The 13209-nt window shown below is 43.4% G+C and overlaps 1 protein-coding gene and 1 pseudogene across 1 annotated transcript; both read right to left on the minus strand.

Annotated features, from left to right (window-relative positions):
• Positions 1 to 612: 612 nt before the first annotated feature.
• Positions 613 to 716, minus strand: LOC122557014 (U6atac minor spliceosomal RNA; annotated as a pseudogene).
• A 5808-nt stretch (positions 717 to 6524) lies between these two features.
• On the minus strand, positions 6525 to 12889 carry LOC122556809 (alpha-2Db adrenergic receptor-like). Its single transcript, XM_087995492.1, has one exon. It carries the CDS (start codon positions 12792 to 12794, stop codon positions 11436 to 11438), a length of 1359 nt encoding a protein of 452 aa, XP_087851618.1. The 5' UTR covers positions 12795 to 12889; the 3' UTR covers positions 6525 to 11435.
• Between the last annotated feature and the right edge of the window lie 320 nt (positions 12890 to 13209).

Genomic DNA, 13209 nt, shown 5'->3' on the forward strand with positions numbered 1-13209 from the left:
AAGCACCCTTCCTTATCATCTAGTCTTTTAAGGCTATGCATCCATACTCTAGACAAGACCAAATTATGACTAGGCATGGAATTTATTTCTGTGTATCTGCTAACTCTGCTCTGTAACTGGTCACCCTTGATGGAAAAAGGCCTTCCTTTTGAGCTCAGTGCCTCTCTTTGGCAAGGTAACTGGAACTGGGAACTAATTATGTGAAGAAGTCTGGGCACAAATCTCTATGGTATTGCCAATGTAACAACTTATAAAATATTTATAATGAATACATTATCATTTCAAGATCAATATTCATTATAAAACAATATTTTTTAATAGAAGCCCTACAGTGTGGAAACAGGCCATTCGGCCCAACAAATCCATACCAACTCTCTGAAGAGCATTCCATCCCTTACCCTATCCCTGTAACCTCATATTTTCACATGGCTAACCCACCTAGCCTGCACATCCTGGGACACGATGGGCAATCCTCCCTAACGGCACATCCTTAGACTGTGGGAGGAAATTGGGGCAAACCCGCACAGGCAGTGGCCTAAGGGTGGAATTGAACCTGGGTCCCTAGTGCTGTGAGGCAGTGCACCAACCAATCCACTGAGCCAATGCACCACCATCAAAGCATGATTAAAAGTCACTAAGTAGATGACAATGCCTTAAGTATTTGTGTGTTGCAAAGTCACTAGGACTCCTGCCATCCTTATTAAGTTAAAAAACACAATACTAGGTTATAGTCCAAGAAGTTAATTTGGAAGTATTTCCAAATAAATCTGTTGGACTATAACCTGGAGTTATGTGATTTTTGTCAACCCCAGTCCAACACCAGCACCTCCACATTATCCTAATTAAGGGGAGGGAGTGTTAACCTTCTTTCATACAACACTTTATGGCATTATACATATCCAATCACCTGTCCAGTTTCACTCTATATTTACCTATTGAAATTCTGACTATTTTGAATGAAATAAATATTTGTATTTATATAGACTTCGTAATCTCAGGATACCTCAGAAATTATACCGATAGATTTATAGAGATACAATGGGTGGGATCATCCCTTCCTTAAGGTGAGAGGGGGAAAGATTTAAAAGGGACTTAAGGGGCAACTTTTTCACACAGAGGGCAGTGCGTGTATAGAATGAGCTGCCAGAGGGAGTGGTGGAGGTTGGTCCAATTACAGCATTTAAAAGGCATCTGCATAGATATATGAATAGGAAGGGTTTGAAGGAATATGGGTCAGATGCTGGCAAATGGAGCTAGTTTAGGATATCTGGATGGGTTCGACGTAAGGCTCTATACAACTCGATGACTCTAAGAGGCACAGATTTTAAATGAATTGCAAAAGAAGCCCGTGAGAAAGCAAAAACTCATTTTCACTCAGTGGGTAACCAGTGCATGACCTGGGGAGTGTGGTGAAGGAAGGTTCAATTGATGCAGGCTAGAGGATGATTATTTGAATACAGAGGTATGGGGGAAAGAGACAGTATATTGGCACCAGGTAATGAAACTCACTTGATGGGCTGGTGTAGGTAGGAGGACTGAATGGGCTCTTTCTGTGCCTTAAGAATTCTGTGACGTGCACTAATTTGTGCAAGACTTAGAAGCTGAATCCAGGGTAGGGGTGTGCCCATTGAGACTCATTCCCCATCAAGTAACGTCTAGCTTGGAAACTATGTATTTCATAGCAGTGAAACTACAAAGAAACATCAACTAGCTCTGAAATGTCCATCAACATCATTTTTATTGCTCGGAGTGTGACTGAGCTGCTCAGGGAATGGAGCAGTCAGAAAGAATGGTGCACCCTCCCACAGTGGGAACATATTAACTCAACCTTGACGACTTGAACAGCAGAATGCAAACCTGTACATCTTGCGAGCAAACAAAGTTCGAGCTGCTATCAGCATTCACACGACATAGTTAATGCAGTGCAGAAATCAATAACGTGAAGCTTTGTAGCCACATTGGTACCACTTGGAAAACATTGTTCAAAGTTTGTGCGAAGATTTGTAGCTCGGGTGCTCGTTGTTGTGGTTTTGTTCGCCGAGCTGGAAGTTTTTGTTGCAAACGTTTCGTCCCCTGGCTAGGCGACATCATCAGTGCTTGGGAGCCTCCTGCGAAGCGCTTCTTTGATGTTTCCTCCGGTGTTTATAGTGGTCTGTCCCTGCCGCTTCTGGTTGTCAGTTTCAGCTGTCCGCTGTAGTGGTTGGTATATTGGGTCCAGGTTGATGTGTTTGTTGATGGAGTTTGTGGATGAATGCCATGCCTCTAGGAATTCCCTGGCTGTTCTCTGTCTGGCTTGCCCCACGATAGTAGTGTTGTCCCAGTCGAATTCATGTTGCTTGTTGTCTGCGTGTGTGGCTACTAAGGATAGCTGGTCGTGTCGTTTCGTGGCTAGTTGATGTTCATGTATGCGGATTGCTAGCTGTCTTCCTGTTTGTCCTATACTAGCCACAAAACGACATGATCAGCTATCCTTAGTATCCACACACGCAGACAACAAGCAACATGAATTCGACTGGGACAACACTACTATCGTGGGGCAAGCCAGACAGAGAACAGCCAGGGAATTCCTAGAGGCATGGCATTCATCCACAAACTCCATCAACAAACACATCAACCTGGACCCAATATACCAACCACTACAGCGGACAGCTGAAACTGACAACCGGAAGCGGCAGGGACAGACCACTATAAACACCGGAGGAAACATCAAAGAAGCGCTTCGCAGGAGGCTCCCAAGCACTGATGATGTCGCCTAGCCAGGGGACGAAACGTTTGCAACAAAAACATTGTTCCTCATGGACAGTGGAAGACCTAATGGAGCCTGACTGCGTAGTGAAACATAATGAACATCGAGAGATATGAACCATCAATTAATCTGTCAAACTCCCGCACCACAACCTTTCACTGGGGTGCTGTGCTCCCACACATTTTGCACAGTTTTTCAACAAAATGCCTTGGGAAATATATATTGCTTTTCATAAAATGATACCACCAGCTGGTGAGCACATGTGTGTACTAATGCTACTGGAGGCACGGGCTGTGGCATTTGAGCCAATTGTACCAGAAAAGATTGTCTCCAGGCAACCAGATTTTAATTGCAATCAAATCACAGCTGATTCAATATTTCCAAAGGGTTTTCTTTCCTCCAAAATAGAGAACACTGAAACTGGCTGAAGCAAGATTTATTAAGAATTTTCAGGAGTTGGATAAGTCAATGAAAAGAAACAGTGCAGTCGGTTAGCTGTGGCAGCAAGCAGCCTGAGAGGAAGATTGCTTTCAACTTCAAGTTGAACAAGGGCACTTACTGTGAATGGTCACAGTGTTTATGGTTAATGCTAAAACTGGCAGGAGGCTTGTGTGTTGCACTGTAATCTTTTGTTCTCAAAGTTAGTGATAACTGAACATGTCTGTAAAGTCTCATATCAATTTTTACAGATGCCCATTCTATCTGAATGCATCACCACTTGGTATGGCAACTACTCTGCCTAGGACTGCAAGGAACTATAGAAGAATTTGGGTAAATGTAGGGGAATGGGTTTGGGTGGGTTGCTCTTCGGAGGGTCGGTGTGGACTTGTTGGGCCGAAGGGCCTGTTTGCACACTGTAAATAATGTAATCTAATCTAATCACACAAACCCAACCTCCCATCCGTTGACTCCATCGACATTTCTCGCTGCCTCGGGAAGGCAGCCAACATCATCAAAGAGGAGTCAAGATCAGAGTGGCGCTGGAAAAGCACAGCCAGTCAGGCAGCATCCGAGGAGCAGGAAAATCGACATTTCGGGCAAAAGCCCTTCATCAAAGACCGCTCCCACCCCGGTTAAAATCTCTTCCAACCTCTTCTGTTGGGTAGAAGATACAAAAGCTTAAACACACATACCAACAGATTCAAGAACAGCTTATTCCCTGCTGTTATTAGATTTCAGAATGGACCTCTCTAATATTAAATATAATGTTGGTCTTGCTCTCTCTGCACCTTCTCTGCAGCCATAACATTGTACTCCTCACTCTAGTCTATTACCCTGATATATTTTATATGGAATGATCTGTCAGTACTACATGCAAAACAAACCTTTTCACTGTATCTAGATACATGGGACAATAATCAATCAAATCAAATCAAAGATTTTCCTCAAAGAGCCACATGAGCACTAATGTTACAACTAATCTGGCTTAAAGTACAGGCAGCTTTGTCAATCAGTAAATTTAAGTAAAGTCTTTAATGTGAGGCAATAGCTCAGATATTATGCTGACTTGGTAGAGGTTCCACATTTCAGATTTGTGAATCTTATTGCCCAACCATAATCCTAAATGATCCTCCACTCCTACATCAGACACAATGTTGTGCAATCAAAAGTGGACTATCTAGCAGCCTTTGGTCATAAAAACTGCTCAAAGCTTTAGGCACAGAGTGTTGATCTGGAGTTCCTTTGGGAATGCAATATAATTCCTGGGTCTTTACTTTTGCGCACTTTGCATTACTTCTCTAACACAAGAGACGATGTGTTTGATATTCACTGAAAGTATATCCTGTTGATGTATTCCATTATGCCTCAGTGTTATTAATGGAGATATCTGTGCACTTATGTTACCGTTGATTTTCCCCTTGATTCTATGTTGAATTGCTGTTGTAAAGCAGTCAACTTATGTGAACGTCTCTCTTCGTGTAACGCTATAACTTTCAATTGCTGTCTCAGCTGATTGCTTATACTCATAAATCACTAGAGTGGCACGTAAATATTTGCACTCAGTCCGCTTCTAATGAACCATTCTAAATTATGACAAGGAATAACTAAGGTATACCATTAGCACTGCAGTTGTCTTTTACAATATGGACAAATTAGTATGATACATTCTGCTTGAAAGATTCAAAATATGCAGCAGAAAATAAAAAGTAATCAGTGTGATAGAGATAAAAAAAGGAATGATGATGTTACACATCCCAACTCAATGGCACAGGTTAAAGCCTGAAATTAAAGTACAGTCATTTTCACAGCATCATGTCCAATGCACATTGTTGACTCACAATTACATAACCAGGAACCATTCTTAGTTAAATGATGATATTAATTAGGAACAACTTCTTAGAACTACTTTCTCACTTAGCACAGCTCATCTAAATATCCTGATGACTATTTCTGCACAAGGATATAATCTTACCTCAAAATGTTTGATAAAGTGAACATGAACTTGCTAAGAAAGATCATAATTTTGACTCATCACAAATGCCATTATTCATTGGTGCAAATATATTGTGGAAACTAATAATTACATTTTTACGTTTCTCTCATGTGATTGAATGCACCAGATATTGAGGATTAGAAATTAGAAAGCATTTTGTGCTGGAATCAGAATTTTGTTTCGAGTTAGAGTCATAGAGTCATAGAGATGTACAGCATGGAAACAGACCCTTCGGTCCAACCCGTCCATGCCGACCAGATATCCCAACCCAATCTAGTCTCACCTGCCAGCACCCGCCTATATCCCTCCAAACCCTTCCTATTCATATACCCATCCAATGCCTCTTAAATGTTGCAATTGTACCAGCCTCCTCTACTTCCTCTGGCAGCTCATTCCATACATGTACCATCCTCTGCATGAAAAAGTTGCCTCTTGGGTATCTTTTAAATCTTTCTCCTCTCACCCTAAACCTATGCCCTCTAGTTCTGGACTCCCCGACCCCAGGGAAAAGACTTTGTCTATTTGTCCTATCCATGCCCCTCATAATTTTATAAATCTCTATAAGGTCACCCCTCAGCCTCCAACACTCCAGGGAAAACAGCCCCAGCCTGTTCAGTCTCTCCCTATAGCTCAAATCTTTCAACCTTGGCAATATCCTTTTCTGAACCCTTTCAAGTTTCACAACATCTTTCCGATAGGAAGGAGACCAGAATTGCACGCAATATTCCAACAGTGGCCTAACCAATGTCCTGTACAGCTGCAACATGACCTCCCAACTCCTGTACTCAATACTCTGACCAATAAAGGAAAGCATACCAAACGCCTTCTTCACTATCCTTTCCGCCTGCAACTCCACTTTCAAAGAGCTATGAACCTGCACTCCAAAGTTTCTTTGTTCAGCAACATTCCCTAGGACCTTACTATTAAGTGTATAAGTTCTGCTAAGATTTGCTTTCCCAAAATGCAGCACCTTGCATTTATCTGAATTAAACTCCATCTGCCACTTCTCAGCCCATTGGCCCATCTGGTTAAGATCCTGTTGTAATCTGAGGTAACCCTATTCGCTGTCCACCACACCTCCAATTTTGGTATCATCTGCAAACTTACTAACTGTACCTCTTATGCTCGCATCCAAATCATTTGTTTAAATGACAAAAAGTAGAGGACCCAGCACCGATCCTCGTGGCACTCCACTGGTCACAGGCCTCCAGTCTGAAAGACAACCCTCCACCACCACCCTCTGTCTTCTACCTTTGAGCCAGTTCTGTATCCAAATGGCTAGTTCTCCCTGTGTTCCATGAGATCTAACATTGCTAATCAGTCTCCCATGTGGAACCTTGTCGAATGCCTTACTGAAGTCCATGTAGATCACATCTACCGCTCTGCCCTCATCAATCCTCTTTGTTACTTCTTCAAATTATTTGCTTGCTTTTGAAATATACTTAAATAAGATCTACCATTAAAATTGACAGATGAATTGATGGAAATGAATGTTGTCCAAATAAGTACAGGCATGAAAAACTGAGCGAGCAAAGATATACATATGCATTGATTGACAGACAAAGAATGCGGAAACAAAAGATTGTGAAGTAAATGCAGATAGACAGATTTTTAGACAGAATGACAAATAGACATGGACAGATGCACTAAAAATGCATTCACATCTTTTCTAACATGTTGATTAAACTTTTACTGAGGTGATTTGCCCATACTATGATGACTGGTGGAAAGCTTAATCCCTTTCGATGGGAATGGGAGAGGCCATCGGGAAATGGAAACCCTTATACATTTCACTTCTGTGCTGTGAGGATAAGAAGGTTTTTGCACAATGACTTTCTCCTAGAGAATGTTCTACTCCATGTCACTGTCAATGATTAATTCCTTCACTGTTGATTCATAAACCCACTCTAAATCTGGACTACTGTTGCAAATGCAATTTCACAGCAGTGTCAGGAGTGCTTCAAAAATTCCAAAGCTGGTCAACGGTCCAAAACAAATTCAATCTCGTTTCGTGGTTCTTTGATCTCTTCCACCTCAATAATGAATCAAAATTACATTCACTCCCACATTAGCAATATTAGACATACACTTAAAAGCAAGAGTACTGTTTATATAAATTATTCATTATGAATAAGTAGTGAATTATCCCTGATGTTTTTATTTCATCAATTTCCACAAGATATTCTCTACTAGTAGAAAATAAAGAACTCCGGATGCTAGAAATCTTAAAGAAAAATAGAAATTGATGGAGAAACACAGCAGGTCTGACAGCATCTGTGGAGAGAAAACAGAGTTAATGTTTAGGGTCCAGTGACCCTCCTTTACAACTCGTTAACTTTACTTTCTCTCCAAAGCCACTGCCTGATGTTGCTGGACATTTTCAGGCAGTTTCTATTTTTGTATTCTATATTAGTTCCTGACCTAATTTCATTACATTGGTTTTGATGCTAAAATACTCATTATTTTACTATAAGTTAACTAGAAATTAATATTTTTGCTCTGTTTCTTTTTGACTCTGGTAATTCAAGTATTCAAAAATGGTAAATTTAGGGATTTGAGACTAAGCAGCCAGGTCTTTGTGCAGCTAATATTTTTTCACTGACAAACTGCTGCCTCATGTCAGTAACATTTGAAACTAAAACACATTTGTAGATAGCAACTACAGCATTTCATGTTAACAAACAATTTGTGCAGAATATTATTGTGTGAAAATCTTCATCACTGCGCAGATTTCACAAAATAATTTCACAAGTGTTCTTAAAGAACAAACAAATCTAATGCAATTAGACTGTATGTTTTATTTAACTTATCCATATCTTTTCTCCCTTCGGTAAATAGGGAGGTGAGTCTCAAAACCAAACATTTGCTGACTCTCAATCCAGTTCATTATCACTTCCTTTCCTGTTCTTCCCTCTCACCCCACTGCCACAGCCCACCCACCTTCTAACCCCTTGTCCCAACTACTGCACCTCACTCCATGATTCCCCAACCCTGGCACTTACCTCCCTATTTACTATTATTCTGTGGCAATCTGACATCTACACAGCAAACTTACACAGTTAGCACATGGAAAAACTATCCTTGCCCATACTTTAAAGCTATTCCTCTTTGAAGTTGATGACAAGGAGAAATGTATTTTGGCTCTGTAGGATTAACAGGAGTCTTGGTTTATTGTTAATGAGCTCCTGGGAGAAATACCAGGAGTCGTTTTAAATTCTGTGGGATATTTATGTACATACATTTACATCATATTTTACAACACAACAACATGCCGCTTGGTCAAACTGGTCTATGCTAGTATTTATTAGATTAGATTCCCTACAGTGTGGAAACAGGCCCTTCGGCCCAATAAGTCCACACCGACCCTCTGAAGAGCAACCCAGCCAGACCCATTCACCTACATTTACCCCTGCCTAATCCACCTAACACTACGGGCAATTTAGCATAGCCAATTCACCTGACCTGCACATCTTTGGACTGTGGGAGGAAACCAGAGCACCCAGAGGAAACCCACGCAGACACAGGGAGAACGTGCAAACTCCACACGGACAGTTGCCCAAGGCAGGAATTGAACCTGGGTCCCTGGCGCTGTGAGGCAGTAGTGCTAACCACTTAGTCTTTTCCCATTTAACTGTATCAGCATGCCCAGCTATTCCTTTCTATCGCATGTACTTAGCTAGCTTTCCATGAAATACATTGACACTACTTGCTTCAATCATTTCCCACAATAGGACGTTTCACTATCCGATCACTCTTGACGGATTTCGCACCATCACTGAATATTCTAGTGTGTGTTTCTCATATTGTCACTGGATATTCCAGGGCATATTTCTCACACCATCACTGAATATTCCAATGCATATTTCTCACACTGTCATTGGATATTCCAGTGCGTATTTCTCACACTATCACTGGATATTCCAGTGCGTATGTCTCACACTATCACTGGATATTCCAGTGCATATTTCTCACACAATCACTGGACATTCCAGTGCATATTTCTCACACCATCATCAAATTGTTACATAAACAGGAGGAGAGCATCTGGCCCATCAGGCTCTCACCAGCTCTCCAAAGGAGCAGTGTACCTGATGCCACTCTCTTGCCTTCTCCACGTGATCCTGCATACTGTTCTTTTTCAGGTAATAATCAAATCTCCTCTGGGAGAATATTCCACATTTTAACCACTAACTATACAGAAGCATCCTATGCTCGCCATTTCTATTTTTGACAATGACTTGCAATGTGTTTCCTCTCAATTGTGACCCTTCCACCAATGGGAACATTTTATCCATAGCTACTTTCGATAAGATCCCTCGTGGTTTGGAACACCTTGAAATCTCAGCACAACCTTCTCTCCTCCAAGAAAAACAGTCCCAACTTCATCAATCTATTAATATAACAGAAGTTGTTTATCTGTGCATCCATTCTTATTCTCTGTACCCTCTCTAATGCCTTCACATTCTTCCTGAGATAAAGATTCCAGATCTGAACGCAATGCTTCAGCTGAATATAACAAACTCCTTGCTCCCGTACTCTATGACCCTATTGATGAAATCTATTTTGATGGATACACTTATAAACTGCTCTATCAGTCCGACTTGCCACCCACTTTCACTTTCAATATATTACGTATATATGAAACTGAACAATATTTTACTCATCCAAATCAATTCCATGCTGGCCTTGTGCAAGATACTGTACTTAAGTCAAAAGAATTGTGCAGAAAGATAGACGAAGGGCTTTACAAAGTGACAGTTGCTTTGTACAGGTCAGGCAGTATTACACTAACATGAGAAAAACAATATTTTTACAGATTAAATGCACTTATATAATTGGAGCATACTGCGCAACAGAAATATGATTGACCTTGATCAGCAATAGTTTTCTTTTTGATAAAGTTGCAGACCATTTAAACTCATAGTGTACGGGTGCTGGAGGAAGTGTGATAAGTAGCCATAGCTGTTCTTGTGATTAATAGTCAGGCAAATCATTTAACTATAAAAACACATTGAAAAAGGTTGTAATCTGAATGCCAATACGTTCTGTGCATTTCAATTGGATAACATTAGGACATATTCACCTTTATAACCCAAGGAATGCTGCTTTGTACAGATCATAGCATCCAGGAATGTGCAGGCTAGGTGGATTAGCCATGGGAAATGCAGGGTTACAGGGATAGAGTAGAGGGGTGGATCTGGGTGGGATGCTGTTCGGAGAGACAGTGTGGGTTCAATGGGCCGAACAGTCTGTTTCCACACTTTGGGATTCTATTATTCTATTTTAACATTACTTTTAAGGGTTAAAAGCTGCTGATGAGCAGTTCTTCAGCAAGAAAATTTAATTTAAATCATACATAGAAAATGACAAATGTTCAGGAAAGAAATGGTCAACTAATCTGAAAATAAGATAACAATTTGTAGTCTGAAGGCAAGAGATTATGCTGTGCAATATTACTGTGACAGAGTGTTGTATATTTGTATAAATTATCTTGATTGCATTTAAATAGACAAACTTTGTTTTAAAGGAATGTATTCAGCATTTGCGTAATACTATACGGCATAATTAGATTTCCAACTCTGATGGCCTCACAGTGAAATTATTTATTACATTTTGCTTGAACTGTGCTGTGGAAACTTGCTTTAGTTAATGTACTCTTCCTGACACAAGCATGGAGTCAAATGACTGATACAGATTCAAACCGCTGAGGTTAAATAGATTGTTAGATCTGTATGACAGACACCCAAACATCTGCAAATCCACCTCATCACAAATTAATGTTGACACTAACCACTATTATTCTGAATTATCTACCAAAAGATACCATAAACAGCATGTTGATTAACTAATGTTGAAAGGTATTATTAATTAGCATTGTTGTAATCAATATTACACAGGGTCTCAATTTGTTTGCTCCTCATACACATGAACACGGCACAATCCTGCAACACCATCACTTCAAAAACGATGCAGACGCTCTTCCCCACAACACATCAAGCAGTGGCTTAAACCCAGCTGAAAGGTACTGGTCCTGTGCTTTTCCACTGGTCTGCCGCACAAGACCATCTCTTTAAAAAGGAACAATTTCTTCAGCTGACTGCCTTTGCAGAGGTGAGAAATCCAATTGAAATATACTTTTATCTGTCAACGTTAGCTAACTTCCTTAACTGTTTAAATATACGTATATATAAACAGAAAACACATCATCGTTAATAGATACCCAGGATGAGGCAGCCGAGTTACCAGTGCAGCTGGCTACAAAGTACGTCTGCGAGTCCTGAAGATGATCTTTTTGAAAGCCTTGCGGAAGTCCCTGTTGAAGATGGTGTAGATGATGGGGTTGAGCGAGCTGTTACAGTAACCAATCCAAAAGAAGAAGTTGAAGAGGGGCTCGGGGATGGTGCAGCTCTGTCGACAGATGGCCCTCAGGCTGTAGGTGAAGAAGAAGGGGAACCAGCACAGCACAAAGACGCCAATGACTACGGCCAGCACGAAGGTGAAGCGTTTCTCCCGCAGCTGGGCCAGCCGGCTCTTACTGAGCCTGGACACGGGTCGAGCTGCCTTTCTCTTCCTCCTCTGCTCCAGGAAGAGCTGAGAGGCCCTATGGCCAGCCCAGGACAGGCGGCTACAACCCGGACCCGGGAGGGGAGGCAGGGTCGAGGAGGACGGAGGAGGCAGGGCCAAGGGAAGGGGGAGGGGGACCTCCTGACTCCTCCTGAGCTCCACAGGCCGGCTCTGAGCCTCCGAGGAGCAACTCTCCTCCAAGTCAATGTCTTCCAGCTCTTCCTCCTCATCGTCCTCCTGGTGTGGGTGGCTCTGGGAGCTGGGTGGGCTGCCACCCGGGGCACCTGCCCGGTCTCGGGAGCGGCGGCGGCGGGAGAAGGCGCTCTCCAAGGGAAGAGCAGGGGCAGGGGCACCGGGCTGCCCGTTGCCAGCCACCGAGACCACTGAGGTCCTCTGCTTGGCCACCCGGTAGATTCGGAAGTAGACCAACATCATGATGAGGCAGGGGGCGAAGAAAGAGACAGCGCAAGATGACAGGATGTACCAGGTCTCATCGTTGAGTTGGCAGCAGCCTTGCCTGGCACGGTCCACGCTGACCAAGGGCGGGAAGGAGATGACCGCCGAGATGAGCCACACCACCGCGATCATGGCTTTGATGCGGCGCGGGGTCCGTTTCAAGTTGTATTCGACGGCCCTGGTCACAGCCCAGTAGCGATCCAAGCTAATGGCACACAGGTGGACAATGGACGAGGTGCAGAAGAGCACGTCCAGTGCCAGGTAGATGCCGCACCAGACGCTGCCAAAGTACCAGTAGCCCATCAGCTCGTTGGCCAGCGAGAAGGGGATGACCAGAGCGGCCACCAGGATGTCCGCCGATGCCAGCGACACCAGGAAGAGGTTCTGAGGAGGCCGGAGCGCCCGGCTGGTCAGCACGGCCACCACCACCAGTGCGTTGCCCACCATGGTCAGCATGATGACCGTTACCACTGCCAGACTGACCGCTGCCGCCGCTAGCCCGCTGTAAGGTGCTGAGGTCAGCTGACCTCCAGCCACCATCGTGCTGTTCCCCTCCTGGGAGCGGTTAGGGGCGGGCTGCCCACACAACTCCATCTGGGGGCTGGGGAGGGGGTGTCCCTCAACTGCCTCTCCCTCACTCCCTCCAGCTCTATCCCCCCGACTATCACCTCTCCCTCACTCCCTCCAGCTCTACCCTCCCTCAACCACGTCTCCCTCTACTGCCCCCTTCTCACTCTCATCAGTTCTAACTTCACTCTAACACCTTCCCCTCCTTCCCTCCAACTCTACCCTCTCTCTACGGCCCCCTCCTCACTCCCTCCATCGCTACCTTCCTTCTACCACCTCCCCCTCACTCCCCCAGCTCTTCCCTCCCTCTCCTGCCCCCTCCTCACTCTCACCAACTCTAACCTCCCTCAATCACCTCCTCCTCACTCTCTCCAGCTCTACCCTCCCTCTACCTCCTCCCCCTCACTCCCTGCTTCCTGTTACATACCCTCCGGCCGCTCTC

Source organism: Chiloscyllium plagiosum, unplaced genomic scaffold (assembly GCF_037043375.1).
Source record: "Chiloscyllium plagiosum isolate Xiang-an unplaced genomic scaffold, Cpla_swu_hap1 HiC_scaffold_16, whole genome shotgun sequence".
In the NCBI taxonomy this organism is placed as follows: domain Eukaryota; kingdom Metazoa; phylum Chordata; class Chondrichthyes; order Orectolobiformes; family Hemiscylliidae; genus Chiloscyllium; species Chiloscyllium plagiosum.